Source organism: Nothoprocta perdicaria, unplaced genomic scaffold (genome assembly GCF_003342845.1).
Source record: "Nothoprocta perdicaria isolate Ctin4 unplaced genomic scaffold, notPer1 scaffold_6, whole genome shotgun sequence".
Classification (NCBI taxonomy): Eukaryota; Metazoa; Chordata; class Aves; order Tinamiformes; family Tinamidae; genus Nothoprocta; species Nothoprocta perdicaria.
Genome location: NW_020455865.1, coordinates 5492789 through 5518791, shown reverse-complemented (window position 1 = coordinate 5518791; position 26003 = coordinate 5492789). Strand labels below are relative to the sequence as shown.

The 26003-nt window shown below is 46.6% G+C and overlaps 1 protein-coding gene across 1 annotated transcript in view; it reads left to right on the top strand.

Annotated features, from left to right (window-relative positions):
- COL27A1 (collagen type XXVII alpha 1 chain) overlaps positions 1–26003 on the top strand; it is a 151831-nt gene that overhangs the window by 61938 nt on the left and 63890 nt on the right. The window contains exons 14-25 of the mRNA XM_026049328.1: positions 3293–3346; positions 7689–7733; positions 9826–9879; positions 9963–10007; positions 15624–15677; positions 16405–16458; positions 16608–16661; positions 18075–18128; positions 18438–18491; positions 20400–20444; positions 21724–21777; positions 23362–23406. Coding sequence (XP_025905113.1) covers positions 3293–3346; positions 7689–7733; positions 9826–9879; positions 9963–10007; positions 15624–15677; positions 16405–16458; positions 16608–16661; positions 18075–18128; positions 18438–18491; positions 20400–20444; positions 21724–21777; positions 23362–23406 — 612 coding nt within the window. The remainder of the gene's footprint in view (positions 1–3292; positions 3347–7688; positions 7734–9825; positions 9880–9962; positions 10008–15623; positions 15678–16404; positions 16459–16607; positions 16662–18074; positions 18129–18437; positions 18492–20399; positions 20445–21723; positions 21778–23361; positions 23407–26003) is intronic.

Below are 26003 nucleotides of genomic sequence, written 5' to 3'. Positions count from 1 at the left end.
TTTTTTTTATTAAAGTTTTCTTCTCTCCCACTCTTTTATTATTTTTGATGACTTTGTCTCTAGATGGCAGAAGGTTGATTCTAGGGATTGCTTCAGGGCCTCAAATTTGATTTTTCCAAAGCAACGAGTGTTTGTAGCATTCAGTGGAGCAGAGAGGAAGAGAGATCATCCATGTGGCTCAGCGAGGATCATCTGTTTCTTCATCCGTCCATGATTCAGGCCATTATGTAGCCCAGGAGCACAGTTCGGTTGACCTTTGCATCTCATGTTCTGGCCAAGGAAAAGGTGTAAGGCAAGTTTATCATGACTCCTCGTTTGTGGTGGCACATACACTAGCAGTTGCAGTTTGCTGGTGTGTCTCTAGAGTGTATCTTCTGATCTAGGTCATCTTAAGGAATAATGCCCGTGCTCCAMAAACCAAAGAGCAGGAATGAGCGGAGCTTTGCTGTGCAAGCAYTGTACTGCTCTGGATGGAAACATGCAGGGATACACTTTGGAGAGGAAGCCTTTGGTATGCAAGCACATTTCTTAGTCTGCCACTCTGATGCCTGCAGTCAGAATATGGTGCGAAGTAGAGAAAGATTTTAGCTGTGGCCAAATTGAGCAGTTCTAGGARTTAGAGCCTTGGATTAGCCTCTGCACGTGCTCTATCTATAAAGAAATGCTCTAGCAGATGATAATTTTCTTTCTACCTCAGAGTCAAGGGAGGTCGATGCTGCTTCATGTTTTATCTTGCCCTTTTTTAAGGGATGTGCAAGAATAATGTGAAGAGCAGAGCTCTTACCTCAGTCAAAGAGCCTCTCCAATGCATCCTCTTATGCAAGTGAAGTTCAGAGTATTCCCAAGGCTGCAATTATTTGACCTGATCCCTAATAATTCTCTGCAGTCTGCTCCTCGCCACCCTGTGGCTTGAATGGAGTCCAATCTCAGGAGAAAATCAAGTCCAACCCATCTTCAACTCCACTGCTTCCTCCTTAAAAACATAGGTGTGGTGGCCAACGCCAGAGGTTACGTACCCGTGTGGGRCTCTTATTGAGGGAGATGGACCAAGACAGGAGAAGGAAAAGCAAACTAATGTATAATATATGTGTGTGTAGAGAACTAGAGGCATTAGGAGAGCACAGGGTCAGTCTAAGAATGATAGAAAGCGTTACGCTGTCATGCTCTGGCTCTGCCTCAGCACCTCCACCCCCTTTTTCATAATTTTTGTTTGATGTCTTTCAAATTTGCGTCAGATAAAATACGATGCAGAATTTTTCTTTGTGGTCAGTTTGCGTGTAGTAAACACAGCCTTTTGTAACTCTAGGGCGTGGGCTGTGTCGAGCTTGGAACCATTATTCCTTGGCAGGCYGCAAGGCTATGAATGCATTGGAGGGAAATTTTCTCAGCATCTTTGATCAACTTTTTTATGTATCTGCATGGGCTCCAGAAGCATAAGCTGGTCAACTATCAGAAGAGAAGGGAGCATAATTACAATAGTTTTGTTAGTGGATAGGATGAGATATGCAGGAATTGCCATGTGTTGATGACATATTCTTGGGAACAGTCATGGCAAGGATTATGAATCTTCAGGATCATACAGGATTTTGGATCAACTATTACAGAGGAATTGTGTTCATCAGTAGGATATTTCTTCCTGAAAGAGGATAGGAAGCATTATATCTGTAAGCATGCCATTTAATCTTCCAAAAGCAGTATTTTTTTCTCACTATGTTCCTCAACATAGCACCTTTCCAAGCCCTTTATCAGGAAGAATTCACTTGTTAAATGATTGGTCTGTGCTCAAAGGGGCAGCAGGATAGATGCTGCAGGGTGCTGTATGTCTTCCCAGTCTTGAAGATTCCCATTCATGTTCTCCTTTGTGCCATGTTGACCTCAAGAAGCAGCTCTCAGGCAGCCTTGCTCTGAGGCTGTCCTTGTCCTGGTGTCTGCTCAGGGTAAACAAGAGCCCTCATGAGGACTTTCCTCTGCTTGTCGCTCCCCAGGGACTACTACAAACCTTCTGTCCCCAGAATCGCCCTCCTGTCTGGGGTGCCAGCATGAGCAACAGGAGGCCAAGAGCAGGTTTTGCAGTAGCCTTCTGCTCGACTTTGCCTGGAAGGCAATATCCAACTTGGAAATCGTTCTAGATACATGTGCTGAGGAGTAATCAGGATATGAGGCTAAATTAAAGGCCAACAGGCTCAGAGGTTAAATTTCCATCCCTAAGGCRGGAGAGACAGGAATCTCCCCTATGCCAAGGCAGGTCAATCAAAGCCTAATTGGCTCTAACTGATGTTAACCACAAGTCACTGAATTCTTTTCCTGCCCTTGAAATCACTGAAGTGCAGAGCTACTCCCTGCCGCTGCAGAGAGCAGTTCCCACGTTCCTAGTCTGACCCTCCTCACTGACCCTCTCCTCACCTTGCCTGTAATGATCCCTGCCCCGGCCAGAAATGAGGTGAATTTTGGTGAGCCTACTCCGAGTTTGCAACCATCCAGGCTTCATGAAAAATCTGCCCATTTATTTTTACGGTTTCACAGTGTTCTCCAGTTTTCATACCTTTGCAAAATACTGCATCTGCCGCTTCATACAGCTAGCTTTACTGGAAAGGGTTCTCAGTGTAACTGTGAGCATCCAGGTGATGTGATGAGCAATCTGTTTCGGATCACACTGTCAGCACAGGAGCTCTAGTTGGGTTGGATTGCGCTTGTAAACTAGGCAACATAATCTCCAGGACTGCCTATTTCTTGCTGGCATATCTTGGAGTACTGATGTGCTTAAGTGAAACAAAAGGAAGGTGGAAAAACTGATTTCCAGCCCTGCTCTGCACATTCTCATTATCTTTCTTTGAGGAGCTACAAAAGCTTTACTTGACCTGTGGGATGTACCTGGGCCTCGAAAATGATGTTAGCAAAAGGCAGAGTTGATCAGRGCCTGCCAGCAGCAAGAAAGGTGAGGTTTGGATAAGGCAGGTTCGATGGCTGCTTTTTGTAGCACAGCCGAGGAAAAGGCCTTTCCATCTCCTTGGTCTGTCTTCTTTCCCAGGCTCCTGGTAGCCCCTCACTGGCCACAGCAGACTGGACTGAATTGGAGCTCAGATCTATGCAGAACTTTGCGCTGGGTAGATGCCTGGGTGCAGGGTGGATAGACTGGCTGAGGAGAGAAGCAGGTTGTTTGGGCTCAGACTTTCTTTCAACCCGGTGTCTACCAAAATGCTGTGCTCACTGCAAGGGGAGTAGTTTTTAAGCTTCCTGTTTTTATACCAGGTTGTATCCATAACTAATACTTGTGTTTGTCCCCTCTCCTCAGGGCTTTCCGGGTGATTTTGGAGAGCGAGGACCTCCAGGCATTGATGGGAACCCAGTAAGTGAGCAGCTTTCTCCTTCTCTCTCAGCGTTTTGTTAGCTGCCACACTGTGCTGGGTCACGTTGGTTAGACCTGAGAGAAGCTCTCAGGAGTCTACTGGCAGCTGTTAGCATTTTGTTGCTGTCCCTCCTAAAAGCAAACAYGTGTCTCTGCCCTGCTTGTGCCTGCTGCTAATTCCTGCATTTATCTTAGCATCCAGCACGTCATGGCATTRCCATCTGCTTGCTGTTTCACTTTTTTTTCCCTTGCACCATGATCCTGCTAGATGCTTTCTCATCCTCACAATACAATTTTAATTAAAGTGAAGCAAAAGAAGAGAGGGATGTTGTATCTGATGAGGTGTCTGGGTGTGGAGCATATTTTCCACACCACAGGACCTGATGTGAAGCCCGTGATGGAAACAGGAATCGTTCTGATTYTGTTTAGCTCTGTATGAAACTCCCATGAAAAGCTGCAAGTAAACAGGATTGGCAGATAGAATCAGGTCTCATCATGTGCCAGAATCAAGGGCTACCTGAGGGCATGKGAACCCTCAGAGAGCAGACCTGGTACTCAGCCACATGGCAATGTCAGGTGGTACATGGAGAATTTCCCTCACCATATTTTCAACATATCTCATTTTCTGACACAGATTAGCAAGAAATGCTACTCGTTGTGCATCTATTCAGGTTATAGATATGTGAGTTTCTAAAGCACTTGGAGCTTAGTACCCCTCCTTGTCTGAGGCAGAAGCTACTAGTGCAAGAAGTGCCCGGTCGCCAGTGTGAGAGCCTGGCTGCTCCAAGGAGCAGTCGTGCCCAGGAGGCCAAAGCCCAGGCTGCTGGGGCTCTCCTGCCCGTGAAGCAGCCAGCCCCAACACTGCAGTGACAAAGTCTTGCAGGGCACCGCGGTCTTGGCCCAACTCAGGTTTTCATTCCACTCCCTCTTTAGGAATGGGATGTGTGTCCTGGGACTTGTGCTAGGATGGCCCTAGAAACCTCTGAAGGAGACGGACACTCATAAGATTTATTTCATTCTTACATCAATTAATACTGCACGGTTGTCCACGTGCTGTGTTTTTTTGCTGCTCACAGAACATGCCCCAGRGGACTGCAGATATTCTCAGGTGTATTATTCAGAATGATTTTCTGAATGGTTTTGTCAGTTCTCCCTCAATTAGCAGATGAGCAGCTCCTGACTCATCCTTGAAAATTCATGCTGGGTTGCTTGCTTAACACATAATCACACATAATCACGGTGGTGTCACTGATGCTTGGTGGAGTGATGTGTGTGAAGTAACCCACTCCACACATGCCTGTAAATTCCCATTCATGATACTCTCAACATAAAACTCATTTTCCGCAAGCAGCTCTGATCAGCTCAGCTGTATTGCAGCCTTCATGGGAATTCAGCACAAGAGTCAGGAAGGCAGCRAGTGGAAGTGTTAGATTCCCAAGGAATACTCCTGCAGGACTTTTCCCATCTTGCAGTCAACTTAGGTTGTGGGTCAGGGTGGAACTAGCAGTCCCAAAGTAGAAGACTTTCTAGATTGTATTACTGTTTCCTCACAGCAAGCCAGCAAGCCCACCAGGAAGAGCAGGAATTTTGGAGGTCACAAAGACTTCTTTTTCCACATAACTTGTTTTGTTTTCTTTTAAATTTGCAAGATATCTATGCCCCATTCAAAAGCTGTGTGTAATGTTAACTGRATGCTAGTTCCCAGCGCATCGGAGAGAAGCAAATGCCCTCTCCTTTAATTCATGCAGAAGGATTGCTTCTCTTTCATCTTATCAACGGGTTTTAAATATTAATGTGCCTTGGAGATTGCAGAATGAAAACAGACTGTCTCAGCTGACTTAAAGGGAGGTTCACAGGGTCACAAGTGGAGTCACAGACGCAGAAAAATGCCGGAAAGTCTGTTTGTGGAACACAAATATGCCGAGTTTAGTAGGTGGAAAATGCAGCTAAATTGTAGGCAGGCGSGAAGGCTGCCAGGTCCTGAGCTGCCCCTTGCTCTGCATGATGCACCGGGCGCCCGCRTTGCTGTGCGTGGGGATGGCCAAGCCCGGCTGCCTCTGATCCTCCCCGTCCTTTCCAGACACAGGAAAGACTCATGCAACCGCAGGGGTGTTTGTCCCTCGTACCAGCTTGCTGAGAACTGTCRAGCCATCGCATTCCGTATCCCCCGTTCCCAGAGTGCCTCAGCCACTCCAGTTAGTCCCTTAATCACGGGAAATGGACGTGGAAAAGTACTGTGGATTCATGTTTTTGCCTCCTGTTTCAGTCCCTATCTCATGCACAGCAGAGGAGGATGGAGCCTCGTTCCACTTGCACATCAGGGGCTGGGCTATCATCCCTGATAGCCAAGACAGGCCACCTGGGAACTCTCCTTTTCCCATGCCAGAGAATGGCTCAAATGAGCAACTAATCCTTTCTCCCTCTCCTAGAGGAATCTGCCTCCCCTTCTTCCCAAGAGGAAAGCCTGACAGCAGTAGACATGAAGCCCTGCATATCCACATCCATCCTTTCTTTCAAGGGCATAACTCAGAAGTGTAACCAGTCCCATCTTTAATGGGGGTGGACCAAGAGCAATCATCTACCCCACCTTTATCTCACCCATCCTTAGATCCTGCAGACCTTGCCAACAAAGGCAGCTCCTGCACTAGACATTCCTAAGGGTATTCCCTCTCCTTGCTGAATCTACAAGTGCCAGGCCTGGCCTGAATGTTTGAATCTGACGTTATTAGAGTATCTTGGAGGACACAGGAAACGTGCCCACGAGGAACAGTTTCTCTACAGATGTCCCAAACATGCAGGAAAGGAACCAGTCATAAAAAAAGCAATTTTAGGCTGCTGGCGATTATGAAACATTTTTTATGTACGCTTGCACAATAGTCCTTTACTCTACTTCCCCTAAAATAAACACACATAGCCATTTGCCCAAGAAGGCCAAGCGTGTTCAGTCACACTGCATCCCCCTCTCTTTCATTCTTCCACTAGGCAAATCTTTCCATAAAAGGGTAAYTTTATTGCACCGAAGGGGACTCCACCAGCTGTACGCTATAACCCAAGTCGGTGCGTCAGAAGAGGCAGACAGCAGGATCTAGAGCAGGGGTAGGGGTGTCTCAGCCAACAGGAAGTTTATTATTCTCAATGCACTTGTTTCGGGAGGCCCCGCTGGAGATGGTCTGTATTTAAGAGCAGGCTTTGGCCTCGAAGAGCAAACCAGCTCTCGAGGCCACAAGAGAGCCAAGGAATGAAGATTAGGTCAAAGTGCTAAAGTAAAAACCTGCAAAAAAGGAGGACTAGACAGGTGATCCGTATGGGTCCGAGGCAGCTTCCCTGCTGCACTTCACACCAAAATGCTGCTAGGCACCTGCCTGCACTACTGACACCTGCAGACCTTGAGAAACCTGGCACTGATGGAGCTTGTGGTGAAGCTGTGAATTGAAGCCAAATCTCCTGAGCCCCAGCCCAGAGCTGTGACCACAACGCCCATTAGCAGTCGGTCCGTCTCAGGTGGTGAGCCCTGAGTCACCTCTGGAAAGCCTCCGGAGAAGGAGCTGGCCCTTTCCAAAGCTCCCTGCTCAAGAGGCGACTGGAAGAGATGGCAAATGGGCACAGAGCAGGGGGGAACCCCGGCACTTCATCTCCTCACCCTTGCCGTGTGATGAAAAACGACTTGTCCTGCAAGCAGCTGGYGAGCTCCCTGCTCCAGCAACAGAGGTGTGGAGCCCCATGGGCGAGCTCAAGTCCAAAGCCTAGTTTTGTTTGCTTGTTTTAATAAAAGAACTGATCAGCCTATGGCTTGGGCTGCTGGGCAGTGCCCTGGTGGCCGAGGCTGAGCAGAGACGAGGTAGGCTGGGGGAGCTGTGTCCCTGTGCAGAAGCAGGTAGGGGTGTGTGTGCAAAGCCATGTCTGGCTTTTCTTTTTCTTACTYCTTAAATACTCCCCCAAACTCACCTTTCCTCGCACAAAGCAGCATCCTGTCTCTCTCTCCCATTCAGCTTTGCTGTCACAATTCCTGCCATTTGTCCCTCTTCACGGCTCTCCCTGCACCTTCCTCCCACCTGGGGCTGCCTCCCCTCACGTGCAGTGAAATGCTCTTTTTATGCAGCCTGGGAGTGGGGCCAGTCCCGCCAGTGAGTGCAGAACAAGCAGCAGCCTGTGTGCGTTTGCCTCCTCCTGGAGCATGCGCTCTTGCTCGGCATCACTTGGGATACGGGAAGGGTCTCCAGGGGGGGAACAGAACGGAAAGGGGAGGGCCGGGYTTTTCCCTTCCCTCCAGCCTTGGAACACTGAGCTGCCTTTCAGCCCCTACAAAGAGCCTGTAACTGTGTTGGTCTGTCTTTCCTTTTAGGGAGAATTGGGAGCCCCAGGTCCTCCTGGAGTCCTTGGACTCATTGTAAGTACAAAAACAAATGGAGATGTGGCTTCTCGGGCCATTAACCCTTTCAGCGTGCAGAACTAGGTGCAAATTTTCTCCTTCCTGGGGCACTGCAGCCAATACAAGGACTCCATCTGTACAGAGGAGGTGGATAAAGCCCTCACTCCCGCGGGAGAGAAGAGGGCGCCCGATGGACCTGGGAAGGGCAGAAGGGCAAACTCGATTGAGGCAAAAGCAGGCAGATTAGGGATTTGCTCTCAGTGCCCATTTTCTTTGATAATTGCTCTTCTGATAACATTTGCCAGGGTCTTTTTTCAAGGATGCAGTGTTTTTTCCGCACCGGGACCCATCATCTCCTAAAAAACAGCTTCTCGTAGGCAGTACCTCAGGGCTCTTGTGCACAGGAAGGACTGTGAGCAGCAGTGCATTAGCAGACTGTCCTCTGGGCGTGCAGGAATTTTGTATGTGCTTTCCCCATCCCATCACTAATCCAGGTAACTACACGCACAGCCAAATTCCACCCTTGGTTCTGTTCTTCGCTCTGTCCTTCCTCAGCTGCACRTAAGTGGCTGTAAGGGTTGTAAATGGTCATGGGTGGCAACTGCTCCTCAAGCGGCTGTGCTGTGGGTTAGTGAACRTGTTCCATTTTAGTGCTTGAGCCTTATTTCAAATTATCTTCTTCCACGCACAAAAAGGGGTAGGTTACAGTGGTGCTAACACATCCTTTCAAAATGATTCCATTTCACTTAGTGATAACCTATGAAAATTTGATTTGCAGTGAATGATTGAAATCCATTTTCTGTGGTCTTTTCATAATTTAAATAATGAGCATATATGTCCACTGATTTATCAAGGCCTCTGTGGTCCCATTCAAAAAAAATGTGATTGAAGCTAGTGTCTGAATCAGATAGCGTTAATACCAGTTCTTCAGGAGACTTAGCTTGACTTGGTTGCTCTTATCTTAGTGATATGTGCTAGAAGGTAAAATTCAGAGCCTGCTGGTGTTACTAGGATGCTTTTCAGCAAGGGTGGAGTTGGAGACTGCTGGACTAGTTAGTGCCATGACCTTCATCCTTGCAAGGAGGGAGCAGATCCAAGCCGCCCTCTCCTCCTTCTGCAGCCAAGGGACCTGCCTTGGCCCCTCTGCAGCCAAGGGACCTGCCCGCCGCCTTCCCTGGGGCTGGGAGCACCAGAGGAGAGCACAGAGATGGCATTCCCGGGATGGCATTCCCAGCCTGGCCCCTGTGCGGGTGTTTCCTTCCTCCGCAGCTACAGCCACCCCTGGGACCAGCCTGGCACCCTGCAGGTGTTGGGGCCGGCCGCGAGAAGAGCAGAATTAGATGCAACTCAAGCCTCTTGCTCCCTTAATTAACTGGGCAGGCAGAGCTTTAAGTAAACGCTTGTCCACAAGAAGCCTTTATGCCGGGGGGTATGAAAAGGGCGCCTGTTAGTGCAGGCGCAGCTCAGCGSCCGCGGCCACGGGAGCGCCTGCGAAAAAGGCGTTCGTTCAGCCAGGCGCTCCCTGTTTATTTACCCACGGCAGGCAAGGGCGCTGCGCCGTGTCACTGACTCCCTTCATGGGGAGCGAGCAATCAAAGCCTGCTTAAATGTAGTCCATTGAAGGCTTTCTTTTATACATGCCTATGCAGGCACAGAGAAAACACAAGCTCTGATGTCCTTCTGTGGTGCAGTTTTTTCATCCAGGTCTTGAGGCATCATGCCGTTCTGGCTCTTCTCTGCAGCAAACGGCCAAGCTATGGAGTCATCTCTGTGTCTTTTCCACTCTCTTTGCCCTCTTTTTTTCTGCCCGTCAGTATTATGTGTCAGAGCTGGGTTGCATCTTAAATACCTTGAGAGTTGCCACCTTTGTTCTTTGGGTCTATCCTTTTTTGTTTTTCTTAAAACCTTCTCAAACTGCGTCCTGAGAACTAGGGCATACCRTGGTGAATCCTTTGAAGAGATGAGCAACTTCACATTGAATAAAAGTACTCCAGGATTGTCTTAAGCTGGATCAATAGCCTCATTTTGCAAATAGTGGAAGAAGGACACAACACGTTAGGGTATTAGTTAGTTTTGCACCTAACAACCAGGGTTTTCTTTCTCTTACTAGGGTGACATGGGCTCTGTTGGACCTATAGGATATCCAGGACCAAAAGGCTTAAAGGTGAGAGAATAACTGAGCCTGGCGAGTTCGTGGCCGTCCGCAACGAGACCAAAGATCTCACTTTGGACTTGCTTTTGTTTCAGGGACTGATGGGAAACCCTGGAGAACATGGACTGAAAGGTGATAAGGTGATTTGAATACTCCCTTATTGCACTGTGTTTTAATTTTGCATGGGAAATCTCCTTTCTAGCTTCTCTTTCTTATTAAGCATCATGTTTATTGGTTCCACTCTGACCGTTTCTCATCCTTCCACCCTCCCTCCTTTATGGACACTCCAGTTTCTTTGTATTTTGGCTTGTTTGTTTGTTTTGGTGTCTTTCTCCACCCCCTTTTCCAGCGAGCTCTAGCATAGATCTGTCATACTTGGTTCCTCTTTAGAATTTCTCTCTCTCGCCCACGGTGACAGTGTACTGTAGAATTAACTGGTGCTTCTCTGTGCCTTTAATTTTTTTATATGGTTTACCTGGTGGGATGGGGAGGAGGATGAAGATTTAACAACGCCAACAGTCAGTTGCTTCAATGCTTTTGAGGGAAATGCATGATATGACAAAGAAACGCAGGATCAGAAGGAAACAGCAGCGTCCATGGGAAAGCTGTTCTATGTTAGGTGCCTTTGCTGCTGATTGAAGGGCTCACCTCAATTCATCTTCCTGCCAAGAGGAAATTGCCTTATGCTGAATTGATATAAAACACTTAAAAAAAAAATAGAAGGGAATTGATTGCAATGATTTAGTGCTGCTGGCACAAAACCACCCAGCTTGAGCTAAATCAGTATGAATCTGCACATATAAATGTCTTACTGTCATAAACATCTTCCTGCAGATAGCTGGTGGCAGGATTTATTTAGCCTGGAAGAGCAGAGGGTGCAGTGATTTATTGTTGGCTCTAGTTGCTCAGGAGGGCAACGCAAAGTGATCRTTAATTGTATTCTCCTCCCTGTGTTGTTGCATTTTCTCATTAGATGTTTGCTTTTAAGGAACGATTTAGTTGCGCATGGAGAAAGTAGTGTCCAGGCTGTTATTCTTGGTCTCCATATGTTATTAGCAACTCTTTGCCAGTGCTCAGGCCTGCAGTTTCCATTTCTCCCCTCTACTACATTTTCACTTTTGCTGAGAAGGACACAGTATGCCTAGATAAGAGAGCAATGACTTAACYGATGACTTATCCGTCCTCTATCAAAATCCCATGCTCACTCTTGCAGCTCCTCTCCAGGGGGGCAGGAATGCTTTCTCTCCCTGGCTGGCTACTTCTCCCACTGCATTCTCCTTGGACAGGACAGACTTCYTCACTCGCTTTCTTTACAGCCCTTTCCTCATCCGAGGCTGACAAACCATTCCTCTTGCCCAAGCCTCCTCTGTCCCTAACGCATCAGCTTTCCTGAGGTGCTATCAAACACTTAGATGAAAACCCTGATCATCTCACAGCCAGAGAGAGCTTTCAAACAGCTTGTGTATATCCTTCCCAGCGACCCAGCAGCCAAAGGGCTGGGAAATAGAGGAAGGAGGTAAATCAGACTTACTTAGACACAGCCGGTCACAGCTGGCACTGCTCAGGTGAGCGCATGCAGCTGACATTGCAGTGAGGCTGGGTTTAGTATCTGAGTGCACTGCGCTTGTTTTCGGGAGTATAGCTAAGGTTTAGCAGCTCTCTCCACGTTAGGCAGAGGATTTGGCCCAGTATAACTGCACATTTTTTTCAATTACGTGGTTTTTGGTCTTACAGTAGAGTTAATTGGCCCAGTTTATAATATGTCCCTTCTCCTGCTGACTGAAAAAAAAAGTATTGCATTCATTTACTGTCATGTTTCTTGCTGAATTGCAGCTTTCAGCCTCTTGAGTTTTTCTTACTCTGGGCATCATTAGCAAAACCACTCATCCCCTCTTATGGCTTGTTTACATTTGTTTTACYTCTTATGCTATGGTACCGCTGAGAAATCATATCTGCTCTTGCTCTGGATTTGCTTAGTTTGTAACAAGGGAACAATTCTGCCTTGCAAGAGCATGTGGTCTAAATGCACATAGTGTAGGAGGAAGGGAGGATTTCTAAGTCCCTTAAGGTTATGTGAGGGCTACCAAGTTATGGATGTAACCTTGGAGAAAGGTGGTGGATTTGGGAAATGCACCCTGCTCTCTCTGACTTTTGAATCATCTTTCCTCGTGCCTTCTGCCTCATTTCAATGGAAATGTTTTCCATCTCTGCCTTTATTAAGAAGTTGCATCATAAATCTCTCTTTGCCCCCCTTGTTTTTGCCACATTCTCTTTTGGTCTTAGAAATATCTGACCTAAGGAAGTGCCTAAGGAAAAGGCAGCAGGATCTCTGTGTCCATTGAGTGTCCTACGGGGCCTGGGTCATGGGAAGGACCTTGTCTAGAGCAGAAGGACTGACTGGGTAGGAGGCTCCATCCTGTGATCTCTTACCACTTACTTTTCATTGCTGCTGCTATTGTTGTTTTCAAGCAATAATACTTGATCTAAAGGCTTTTTTTTTTCTGATTACTTACTATTCTTTTCCTGTCCATTAGATTTTGACTTCACTATAGCCTTCTATCATCATCTTCAGTCAAATCTACCTTACTGCTATGTCCAGAAACAGAAGCCAAACCTTGTATTTATTCTCTGGGCCTGTTGGTGTGAAAGTTTGCCTTCTACCATTCCTGGGGCATTGCCAGACTGCAGTTGTGTGTGCTCTGCCTCTGCAGAGATCCGTATTCCTACCTCAGCACCTCCCAAGTATCGCAGTGCTCCTCTCAGCTGCTGGTGAGGCTGCAGTTACCTGGAGAACTGAGCACACTGGTCACTTGGAGCATGAGCTGCACGGCTTGCATCACGCTTGACCTCTCCACTCAGGTTCCTGTTCACAGTGGCCTTCTGAGGATGTTTTGAGGAAGCTTTCATTGCAAGCGTGTGATGTCATGCTGAATGTGTGTCTCTGGGTTGCATTCCAAGTGCATGGCCTTGTACATCTTTGTCTCCTTATAACTGAGGGAAACTTCCTTCATCCAAAAGCTGTTGGATCAGCTGCAGCTARAACAGAAGCAGGGTGAAGGGGAGGTTAGATGATGCATATGGTTCACAGGCATGGAAATGAGGCTTGCCACCTAGATCCGTCTGGAAAAGGGTCCTCTGGAAAATGGGTTTTCTGCTTTTACAAGGAGACGTTGAATCATTATAGAAGTCTGCCTGAAATAAACAGTGGTCATGAAACCACATGATGTGAGAACTATAGAGGAAAGGTGAAGAAAATAGAAATCCTATCTATTCATTCATAGAAAAGAGCTTTGTGAATCAGGAGACCTATAACTTATGAAGGTCTAGCTCATTAAAACACCTTGAACATGTTGACAGCATTAGCTCCCCTTTYGGTGCCAAGCAGAAAGTGTTGAGAAGAACGGTCCAACTGGGAACAAAATGCAACTTCTGCAGGGAGACCTTGCCCAAGACACGTAGTTATGAGTTTTATGCTCCTCACCTCTCCATGAGCAGGGTCCTTGCAGTCCTTCTTCCTCATATTAGCATCACTTCTCTTTTAATAACAAACTCTCCTCACCTCTTTCTTCGTTGCTACGTTCTGCACACTAAGGAATACAACTTCAACCACTGTGTCAGATGTAGAGAGCTCTGGGCAGTTAAACGTGGATGGCCTCCTGTTCAGGTTTGCTTTCAGACACTAGTAGTTACAGTTGGCCATTGCAGCTGGATCATGCCTTGATATTCTTCTATTATTGTAACAGCATGTCARCATCGAGCACGGAGCACAGCTACAGATAAGAGCTGTGTTTTGTCATTTCTGCTTCCTCCTTACCCTCTCCRGTGCTCATTTCTCACAGTTGTTTGAAAACTGGTTTCGATATCRCACATTCTTCATTCCGCTTCATTTCAGGGCCAGCAGGAAAGTTTTACACTGCTCTTTTCTATACTCAGGAAAGTCATTTTTATAGTAGACATTTCCTAGCATGCAAGTATTTCTTATAAAGCAATATTTGGGTGGCCATTTATATTATCCAGATAGAAGACTGCTTTAAAAAAAAAAAAAAAAATCTTTTCTTGCCTTTCCTGCCTTCAAGCAAAGATATGTTGCTGCTCTTTTCTGGCAGGAGCCAGAATTGCAGAATGACAGACTAGCCACTTACAGATCTAAGTGTTTTAAGCTTGAACTAGATAAAAGAAAAAAAAAAAAAAAATCAGAGAAGAGGAGAACAATACTGCAATATCTGGATAACATACTGGGTCATACAGTTGTTTTTGCCATCACTATTGTATCTAATACTTGGGGTTCATCTGAACTGATGCTGTGCAAATAGTCATTTTTTTTCCATTTGCTCRCCTTGCCAAAAAAAAAAAAATGTGGGTAAGATGTTTAGAGGAAGCAAAGCATTGGCTGTTTGACTCAAATTAAAATACTTTAGGTTAAAAGAAATGAATAAAATTCATTTAAATTTCTGTCTGAGAACAACATTTCAATTTTGCTATTAAAAAAAAGGCTTGTTTTGAAGATGAATCAGTGAAATGTTCTGGGAATATTTACCAAAACATTCAAGCAAATTCAGCATGAACCCAGGAAATGTTTCCATCAGTGAATCTGCCTAGCTCTTAATTATTTTTCTTCTGTAAAAGCTGTATCCAAAAATCTTTCCCAACTCAGGACTAAACCATTCATAATTTGATTATCCCCTGCATGTTACTGCAGTACTTGTAAGAATTTAAACTCTTTGATAACAAGTTGGTGGGTTTTGCACGAGTAGAAATAGACTTCCTCTCTCATGTCTTTGTAGACTTTGGCTCTGTAGCAGGAGTCCATATGTCTTCCATGTGGAGTGTGTTTAGACATACAGTTCCTTACATTTGGATATCTTGTTCCCTTACAGCCTAGATGCATGGGGCAGAGTTCCTCTGAACATTATTTCTGTTGGGTCTTGTCATGGTACCAAGTTTTTATAGTCATTCCTCCTCTGACTTCCAAGCAGAGAGATTTTTCCTTTCTCTGCCCCTATCCTTGAACTGACCCTTCGCTGAAGTAAATCACTGAATAACTGAGGCTGTAAGGGACCTCAGGAGGTCACTTGGTCTAACATCCTGCTTCAAGCGGGGCTCTCCGGATATGCCAGATAACCTACATTTCCGAAAAATCCTTTTGGGGATACTTATTTCTACTTGAGAAGTCAGAATCTGTTAGGATGGTCTGAAAGGGGGAAGGTAGCACTGTTAGGAAAGGGTGTCAATCATGACGACTACCTACGTACCTACAGATGGTAGGCAGCCCTGTCTCGGTGAACTCCAGCCTACCCTTCCTTGAGAATCACGGTGTAGATCCCACAGCAAGGATATGCGTATTGGAGCCTTGAGCATCATTTTCTTTTCTATGGAGCTTCACAAGAGAAATGGGGTCCATTCAYCAAAGTCGAAATTAGCTCTTTTGTTCAGTTCTATTTTAACACTCCACCACCTTCATGGCTGCAATTAGCTGCCCAAAGGTGGCTTCCATATTCCATATAAGCACAGATTTAGGGGATTTATATAATTGCTCTCACCTGTAGTTTACTTTCTCTTTTTAGAAACAATGAAGGGGAATACATGGTTTGCTCAGGATTGCTGCTGTAGTCAATAGGACCTTCAGTTTGCCACCAGTTCTGGTTTGAAAGGAACTAGTGAAGAGACTTGCTGTGCAATGCACCATCTAGTGTGAGCCTGGGCAGTTTGACCATTCTTGGTACCTATTTTAACTCTGTTTGGTGATGTGTATCCAGGGTGATCAGGGAGGAGCAGGTGTTCCAGGAGATATCGGCTTCCAAGGAGACAAGGTAATTCTTTTCCTTTTCTCCATCCTTTTCTTCCCCTGCATAGGTAGTATAGGTTGTCACCAGCTTTCTCAGCTCATCTGAGAGCCCAGAGCCATCATGAACTGCTTTCTTCCTGCCCGTGAAGAGCTAGAATTGGCTGCACTTTGCTGCCAGGCTCCCCTCATTCATATAGTTCTCATTTGGGGTACTCAAGATCTTCCTAAAATTCATGTCAATTTGTTGATTTTGTTGTTGTTCTTAATAAGCACACTCAATTCAGAGAAAATCTGGGGCTTTCTTTAGAAAGAGCCTGCAGAACGCCAAGCGTTGGAATAAGACGGGGGCGGCAGGGACGTGTGTGGTCCAGCGGCTGCAGGCTTGGTGAATTTGTCAGCTCCGTGCAGCAACTTTGAGCCTGCCCCAATGAGGCACTTAACGCGAGGCGTAACTTAAGCAAACGGCTGCTCCCCTGTGATTACAACGTGATACCGACTAATGCTGCGCTTAGGATGACGCTGGGGCCCTGAGCCACAGCAAACTGCAGCAGTTCTTGTGTGCCTTGGGGCTAAACCCAGCCCCAGCTTTAACAGGAACAGCCCGCTGGTGCTAGTGCAGTCATCTTGGCTCCTCATATAGGGGCCAAGSTTAGTCCTTAGAAAGGGCTCCTCTTTCCTGCAGAACTGGAAACTGGGGAATTGGTATTTTTTGATGCTTCATTGTGTTTTCTGAAAATTTTACTCTCTCTCAGGGTAGCCATGGTTTACCTGGAGTCCCTGGGGCACGAGGAAAGCCAGGACCCCTGGTAAGTAACCAAATGTCCTTTGCTGCTCCATCTCCCTAAAGATTCRGTGTCCAGCTGGAAAGACAGCTCATGAGGATGTGCTATTCTGAACAGAAGAGTCAGCAGCCAGGAGCTAGCTCACTTTTCTCCATGTTTTCTGATTTCTGCAGGGAAAAGTTGGTGACAAAGGTCCAGTTGGTTTTCCAGGACCGCCGGGCCCTGAGGTATGTCCCACCGTGGTACCTTCTGCAGCATCCTTTCTTTAGCAAGCCCACACGGTATATCCCCTATGCCCTCCCATTTCATCTCTGCAGCAGTTATTAGATACCTGTAGTTTGCTACCCCACCGAGGATCAGCTTTCCGTCAGATCCCCACGTGGTGTGTTCCATGCTGTTAGACGTGCTCATCTCCTTTCCTTCTTGGAGGATTTAAGCTCTCAGAGCATATACAAATGGGCCCACGTAGGGTTTTGATGAGCAGATGTATGCATATAGCTAGTGCTAATTCACAGAGACCAGCAGGAGCCAGAGGCTCCCTCCTGCATGGGCACCCAGCCAGAGGGAGGCAGGAGACTCAGTGGATCTGGGTCTTGCTATTTGACCTGTTCTCTGGCTTTTGGGGGATTTTCATCTGCTTTCCCAAGGCTGAGCTTTGAATCAGTTTGCTCCCCATCTACCCTCCTGGGTTTTGGCCCAGGGCTTTGCTTCTCTCCTAAGGTAAAGCAGTATATGTGTGCAAGTGAGGTGGGGAGCATCCAGATTGGTTCCTAACCCTTTCTGGCTCTCRTGTATTTCTGGTTTCTCCTTTCACTACCTGTCATAGGTATCCTGGAGCATTCCCTAGCCCACAAAATATCATTCCAAGTAGAAAATGACTCTTAYTGCCCTTACTAAAAAATCTGTTACAGTGATGCCTTAAGCCCAGGGCCATCTTCCCCCAGGATATTGCACTTTTTCTTCCATATAAGCAACCAGACAATGTACATAGGATGTTGGAGAGCCWCTTGGAGTACTGACCTGATGTTGTGCTTTTCCTTTATCAGTGGCCTGCTGTTCTGCTGGTCTGGAAGAGCTCTGTGCCGAGCACTGTCCCTTAGCAATCTTTGCTCCCTGTTGCTATTGGAAATAGCTGCAGATTCCTTAGTTTCCTGCAGGAACGAATGGAGGGTGGGAAGGAGTCGCTGCCTCGTTGAAGGCAGCAGCTAATGAGCGTGTCAGCACCTTGCCTAATTCCTCGCCGGCCTCCCCTTGGCACCGGGGCGCGCGGGCCGCCGCTCGCCGCACTCAGATCGTGCGCTGACTCACCAGGCTTAATTAAAACCCCAACTGCCATTTTTAGCTGCGTGATGACAGGAAAGCCCTCAGAACAATGAATCTGCTCAGAAGATGGACCTAAAGGGAACGACTGGGAAAGGCTGCTCGAAAATCCAACCGCCAGCTCCATGCCCATTGTGCTGCTCCATTCCCTCGAGATGCTCGTGCAGAGGCCGGCACGCGGACACCGCCGGCAAAGGACAAATGTCTGGGCACTCGGCCCTTGTTTAAAGCCCTCACGTGTCCTCAGTAGCTGTCTGAAACAGTCCTGTGTGCCCCAGCCATTTCTCTCTTTTTTTAAAGTTTTTATTTCTTTTTATCAGGGCTTTCCAGGAGACATTGGCCCTCCGGGGGAAAACGGTCCCGAAGGCCTAAAGGTGAGTGGAGCAGAAACTGAAGGTCTGTGTGGAGTGGGAACCAGCCAGGGAAAACAGAACTGTGGGAAGGGGAGAGAGAAAAAGCCCTTGGAGATTCCTGAGGATCGTCCTGGCCAGCATTTCAGCTTGCTCTGTTTGACTTGAAGTCCCTCCAAGAGAGGGGTTTTCTTTTTTTCCCTTTTTTTTTTCTCTAACAAAATTGACATTGGATGGTGTCCCATGGCTGTGAAAGAGACTTTCTCATTTTAATAGCCCTTTAGAGCTTATGTTTCTATTTTCTGAGTATCTTTTCCTTTGGCTCTTGCTCAGGGGAAGCCGGGAGCACGAGGTTTACCTGGGCCGAGAGGACTGCCCGGACAAGAGGTGAGTGTCCTCAGGGTTTTTCACACTAAAGGTAGATGTAGTTAGAAGAATAATGTTGAATTGTCAAGGTGAATGCCCACTGAAATGGTGCTAGTGATTTGAAATTTTCCAGTTCCTCTGAATCTACAAGAAAATGTTTATATTCACTGATGAGAAACCTGCAGGAAAGGAGCTTCCACTAGGTTGCAATCTTGTGATCTTTGCTTCCAGTTATGCTGGAATCCATTAACCCAAAATTCTGCATTGAATTTTCTTCTAAAGCCTGTTTCCCTGGACCTTCCCGCCCCCAAATGCATGATAATTCCCCTTTCCCTGCATATCCCTTTGCACAGACATGCCCTGACCTGACTTTTGCTCTCCTTTAAAAAAGTTTTTTGTTCTTTTTTCTTCAACTTTTTTTCTGAACTTTGGGACCTTCATACTTTGGTCTGTCACACAGAGCAATATCCTTTTGAACAAAGAAAGCATAAATGGAAATTGCTGTTCTGCAAAAATTTGTTTGCCTGGCATCTCAATTTTAACCTTTTGATTCATGTGAAAACTTGAAGTTTCATAGAGTTTCCTACCACTCATGGTCTCTACAAAGCCACAATAACCATTGAATTAACATTCGTGGAGCTGTAAATACTTTAGAGCAGCAGTACAGCAGACCTGAGTGCCACTGTCTCTATCCTGTTGTAAATCTAGTGACTTTGGTTAAGTTTCTTCTAATTTAGGCCAGTGTAAGTTGTTTGTCAGGTGTCATGAGGCACTGTGCAAGCAATATTCAGTGCATAGATGGACAAGATCACTGTCTAATAGCCATAACAATTCTTAATGTTTTCTGTGAATTCTTTCGTTTGCTCTCTAAATGGGGTTAATTTAAACTAGCTTACTTATTTGCCCCGAAGTAGGAAAAAAATATTCTAAGGTTTATGCAAAGAAGGAATTGAAGTTTTGCATTCCAGTTGGAAGCCAACATGTCCAAGCTGCCTTCAGCTTACTCTAGTTGACTCTCAGTAAGTCATGGATGTGCACTTGGAATGGGATATAGTACAATACCTTCCCTGCTGCTGTTACCCAAGGTGGCAAGATTCATCCTATGGATTTCACCGTCTTCAGAAGCATGGGGACGTCTGGGTTAGTTTGTCTGAGGGAGCAATGTTCAAAACATTGCTGTTTTGCACACCCTCATGTCCAGTCCTGTCTTCAGCTCACTAGCTCATGCCATTTCATTACCACCACTGTGCCTGCCAAGGGTACATAATTTCTCTCTCAGTGGTGGATTGTAGAGACATTTGAGATGATTTGGGGGAGGTTTAACCGAAGATCTCCTGGAAACTCTAGGTCTGATCCGCTCACATTAGAGATTGGTGTAGAGCCAAGGGAGGGGACTCAGTCCAACTGCTGCGTGAGATTTTGGGATATCTCCATCCTGCAGCATGTCTAGTTCATTTGAAAGCAAAAGAAAAACCTTACTGCAGTTGCCAAATGTTCCGTGGGAATTTTGCAAGCCCTTTCTGTGGAGGGAAGCACCCAGCGCTCTGCAGAGTTTGCATCCCCTGTCAAATCAAACCAAGCAGAATCCCATGAGTTTGACAAGTGCATCCCTGGGCCAAACGCAGCCCTGGATAAGCCCACCCAACTGGTGTTGCCTTCAGTGGACTTTCACGTGGCCTTTAYTGGCAGGGCTCAGCTTTGGGGGTTATTCCTGAGATAAGGAAGGAGATGGGAAGCCTGAGGAAATGCCCAAAGAAGCATTTAGCTGAGCTGTGTGCCCTGMAGTTTGGAAAGACATTAAAAGGTGACCATGGAGCATAGAGCACACGCTTAACTGCCAGCCAGACTGCAGACTTTCCATTTTTGTCATGTGGTGAGTCTGAACTTTGTCACTATTTTGTCTTTTATTTTAATTTCTTTTCACCTCAGGGAGATGAAGGACCCTTAGGACCACCAGGAGTCCCTGGTCCAGAGGTAGGTTTCAGTGGTTTTAAATGGTTTTATCTATTACTAGCAACTCCCCTGACCTTGCAAAAGAATTAAAATAATGATAAATGATAAATAAAAGGAATCAAAATATTTAAAATAAGCCTCAAACCTTCTGGTTTGGAAAGAAATCTTCCCTGCTAAAATGTATTGTTTTGTCCAGAGTTTGGTCCAAATGCTTGATCCTCTTGTGTTGCCTCAGCATCAGCTTGGTTCCTTGGCTTTTCAATGAGAAGGAGGAAATCCTAGTTTGAAGGGAAGAAAATTAAGAGGAAAAAAAAATCAAAAACCAGGGACCTAATGCAGAGTCTTTTCCATCTCTGCATCTCTTAGAACGTAGTGATGTGCTGCAGAAACCCAGTGAGGAGAAGCAAAAGCAATGCTACTGCATCTGTGAACTTGCCAGCTCAAGGTTTTATAATGGTTATGGCTATGTACRTAATTATCATTGTAAAACAGTAAAATATCTTGCAATTTGGTAACTGTGAGAGCTTCTATGAGGATCAGGAAAGAAATGTTTTATCTTGCATTKCCTCCCTGTGTTCCAGTGGGTGCTTTTATTGTTTTCTGGAGAAACGTGGCAGATCCAGTTACTTCAGTGCCTGGACCAACACCAAAACTTTTCCTCTAAGCAGAGGGAACATGGACCTGTTGGTGTGCAGGCTTCCTCCTGGTTTGCTAAGCAATAGGTGTGAATGTCAGCCTGGTTTCCTTTCACTGCAGGGATGCTCCTGTTCCCCAGGCCTCTCTGGGATGGTAGGAATGGAGCCCATAGGGAGCGCAAGTGGCTCAGTCCCAATCCTCACTAGCAAAACATGCTCTTCAGATACTCAGGTTGCTGGCTGCCCTGCAAAACAAACAAACAAACAACAAAAAAATGCTGTAAGTAGAAGAAGTGAGGCTGAACGCGGCATGGAACTGTCTACTGGGCAGTGACAAAGGCCTTGGCTTGGTTGATGGTAGTCAGTGCGTAGTGTTACTGATGCAAAACTGAAGCGATGGAACCTACCTGGAGGAGCAGAAATGGACTGACTCTTGTTATAGCTCTCTAAACATGTTCCCCATGAATCAAACTGAGTGCTCTTGAGGCACAGTGCTTTCCTCTTGCGTTGCCTCCGCAGCAAAGAGGACCGGTTCATCTTTAGTGCCCTTGATTCACTGGGAACATTGCTTGAAAGCTGCACCTTACTACATGGGTTTACAGACACAGTGCTGTGAACAAGAGCAGTTATTCCTTATTTATTTCTTGCTCTTCTATATATTTCAGGGTCCATCTGGCCGGAAAGGTTTTCCAGGAAGACCTGGTCCTGACGGTGCAAAGGTGAGGAAAGGGTTTGTTTGTGATGAGAGAAGGGGAAGACATAGAGGGAGAGGAAAGCCTCCTTTCTCACCTTTAACATGCTCTGAGACAAAAGTATTTGCTCAAAACAGGGGATGGGGGAAACAGAGGATTTCTCTGAATTATGGGGTCTTAGTCCCTGGTTTCTTCAGCAAGAAAGACAGACGGGGCATTTTTTTAAAAAGCCATGTGCTTTATTACAAACAAGTGTGTTCCTCCTTTGATATTAACCACCTCCCCCACCATCTCTTCTGTTTTCTTTTTTCCTTTTTTCTTTTTTCCCATTACTTCTCCATGTTTTTGTTCTAAAACAATGCACATYATTCCTATCTTCGCTGCCTAATTAGCAGCAGGAGCCATCCCAGAGCAGACCGCTCTATAAACCCACACTCAAAAGGAAAGAGAAAACCCAACAAAAACAACCTCTTCAAACAGTAAATAACAGCAATGTGGTCTGGCAGCACATCTGGAGTATCTCCCTACTGAGAAAACACAGCTGCCATCACCCAAGGACAGTGCTGGTTGGCGGTGCCTCTGGCCTGCGGATAGCCTGCCCTGGGGTACTCAGCTGGCCTGTGAGTCCTGTGGCCTGCCCTTATCCCTGGCAGCCTGGAAATTCTCCTCTCCTGCTTTTCTCTTCACCCCTCATTTTTCTCACYTCTGAATTTCTCTGATACTGCACTGTGACTTAGCTTGCATGGGTTGCTTCTCTGGTTTTCATGCAGATGCTCCACGTGAGCAGGAACATGCAGACACTTGAGATTCTGCAAGAGTAGAATCAGGGTGCAGCATTGCCCAGTAACGTTTGGCTTGTCCTTTATGCTGGTGTGATCCATCCACTGGCAGCTGGATCCTCTCGACCCCTTCTGCACCGTCATTCATTAACTGCACCACGCCGTGGTGTCCACACTCTTGTATCTTCTAGGTGCTCCTSAAATCATTTGATTAATCATAATCCTTTTCTGTTTTGTTTCTCCCGATGATTTGCTTCTGCCTTCTTCTCTTGTCTCTTTTACTCATTCTTTCAGACAGAAATATTAGCAGGCAGAAACACCCCAGCTCCAGGAATATCCTTGAGGAGACCTCATGCCTTACAAGATGTGAGAATAAACCAACCAAGACTAGGCTGTGCTACAGAGAACCAGGCAGCTTATTTCTCAATATCCAAGCTTGGCTTTGTGTAGGTTATTTCACCACAGCAGGACCTGTTGTTTTGGGGGATATTTCACTCCAAAACAGCGAGTGTTCACTCCCTAAGTGTCAACTACAGTTCTTGCTTTGAGTTACCTTTCTAGTGAAGCTAGGTTACTGGTGGTTACACTGGGTTTTTTAAGAGGTTGTTCCTTGCTGTTCTTCTGCAATTCACATGAAGCAGCCCAAGTGATGCGTCYGCAAAGAACTGGGGAAATTTCACTTAAAAAATCTTGCTGATGCACCTCCCAAGTATAGCTTACCTGCCCCTGGATGAAGCACATAATTGTTCATGGCATGAACCATCATGCTGTCCTTAGGCTGTCATTGGGATAAGTGAGTAACCACCATGCCCTCTCTCTGCTTGTCATACAGGGTGAGCCAGGAAACCGTGGCCGACCGGGGAAAGTTGGTGAACAGGTAAAGTCCCCGTTTTCCTTGTCTGGTTGATGATTTTGTGTGCATGCCATCCACTGAGAGCTCAGTGTTCAGGCAGAGGACAGCAAGCCCGTGTTACTGGCTCGTTGAGGTCTGTAAGAGTCCCAGCACTCCAGCTCTGCAGTGGGAAACTTCCTGTAGTTCCAGAGCTCCCAATGMGTAGTACCAGCACTGGCCTTGATGTCTTGTGAATTGGAGGTTTTCCCGAGGCAGAGTGCTCGGATAAAGTCACAGYTGACTGACATACTGTCAGCATTAGCAGCATTATAACACATGACCTGGTGTGCTTATCCAGTGGTTATCAAGGAGACAGTCACAGTAAGGAAAGATGTGGATTTTGCTGTTTTCATTCTTCAAGGGTATCTTCCAGGCTTTGCCCTCCTACATTTTGAGGGCAGAGCTCAGCCTGGAGGTGCTGAACTCCTTTGGCTCCTACTAGATTTTCTGGGAGCAGAGGAGACAGCAGCCAAAAAAATGGGTCTGGGAGAGAGAGAGACATTGAGCCACGTTTTGTTGTACTCCAAGAGAGAACCTTCTGCTGGGGCAGCAGGGGTCACAACTTGTCCCTGTAGACCTCAGGGGAACCGCAAAGGCGAGGAAAAAGAAACAGTCGCTTCATGTCTCTGTCATTGGAACTAACCACCTCATCCACCAGCAACCCTGAAATTGCAGCCGCAGAGCCTCTGACATGTTCTTTGCGTTCCTGCGTGACCACACCAGGGTGGATGCAGCCACTGGTCATGGCAAGGGAGCACTCCTCCCCGGCACAGCTATCCATGCTGGCGTTGTCCCTGCCCAATGGTCAGCAAGTTCAGCAGGCTTGGTGAGCTTGCCAGCATCTCTGACTCTTGATTTCCTCGTGCCCAACACCTGGGGGGCTTTTGTCTCWCAGGTTTCTGACCAAACGTGTCCAAGAAACCAGGATTTTTTTTTCAATACCGGATTTTTTTGAAATCCGATGGACTTTAATGTGAATTGAAGGTGCTCGTTTCTATTGCAGCATTAGAGCCACTTCTTAATTACAGCTAATAATTCACAAAGAGCAATTACTGAAGAAGCAAAGTTGCTTCACCCATGCAAGGTCAGGGCCTAGGCTCTCTTTGCAGCTCTGTCTGCTTCTGCACAATGTGTGGCAGCACCTTTCAGGGCTCAGGGTCCCAGGCCCCTTTCTGCAGAGCCCACATGATGGTCCTACATCCCATGTAGGACCATTGAGATGAGATATCCTGCTGGCCAGGAACACCTCACTCTGAACAGCTTAGCTGGACACCTGATCTCAGACCATGCCTATGGGCACTGTTGTGTTACTGGTAAGGATTGTATAGAAGGACTTGGAGAAGCTTAACAAGAAGTTGCCCTTGAAGGACAAAGCACCAGTGCGATTATTATTCTTTAATGTCCCTCGGGGCTGACCTTGGATGAAAACTGTAGGCACTGTTCCCCAAAAAGAAAACACAGCTGGCCTCTGCTGACACTGAAACCAACACAGTGGTATGAAAGCTGCCTRTATTATTTTTAGTCAATTAGTCTCTGTCTAGAAATATCACCCAGAAAGAATTTCCATTTCCGTGCTAGTAAAGTCATTAGAACAAAAATGTAGCCCCAGGTTAGTGGGAAATAACGTCTTTYCCCATCGCACCTTTGCAGAACAACGCTGGAATGTTGGGCTTTAGTTCCTCCCTCTACCTAAGCATGTGGTGTTGGTGCTGGGTTGGGGTTAGCAGAGCTCTGGAAGGTCARGCTGACAAGCTCACCCAGTGCTGAAAGTCTGATCTTCACCTAGGCTCCTTTTCTCCCTGTTGGACCCCTAGACACTTTCTCTTCCATAGGCRCAAAATGAGTGATGAAACTTTTCCAGCTCACTTCTCTGACCTTCATATGAGTTTCCTTTGACTGGAAACCTTCAGCATAAACAACTGAAAAGTAATCACCCATCCATCTCATCGGAGCACTCTCTTCCCTTTCTCAGGGACATTTGTTTAGGCAAACATGGGAGTTTTTGAAGGGTTTCCACTGATACTCGAGCTGTTGCTGGGAAGACAGTTTTTAAGCCACAGGGCAGCCCCTGAGGCATTGTTTTTTTCCATTGCAAAGACACTGACTCAGGAAATTCATTCATAAGATGCTTGTTGTCTTCAAATGCTGGAAGGACTCCAGCTGCTGGGCTCCCCTGTACCCTGGAAATGTGTGATTTAACCCTTCCTTGCCAGCAGATGGAGGCAGAAAAGTATCATGAAGAACATAACGCCTCTAGCCGAGGCCACCAGCCTTCCCGTTGCAGAGCTGGGAGCACAAAGCAGGAGGATGTTGCCTCTGTGTCTGTCCCCAAAGCTCAGACAGCACTGTGGGAGAGGAAGCCCTCCACTGGAGAGAGAATAGCATCCTGGGGACYGCAAGGCCAGGGTCCCCCTGCCTGCTGAAAACTAGATGAAAAGCTCCGTGACGGACTGTGCCAGCTGGAAGAGGTTGAGGTTGACCTTTTYCTTGGCAGGAAGAGGGAGGTCCTGTCACAGCAGGAACCTTTTGTTGAATCCCTCCTCCTGCACAAGGCCTGCGACCTCCCTGTTTATGCACATGGT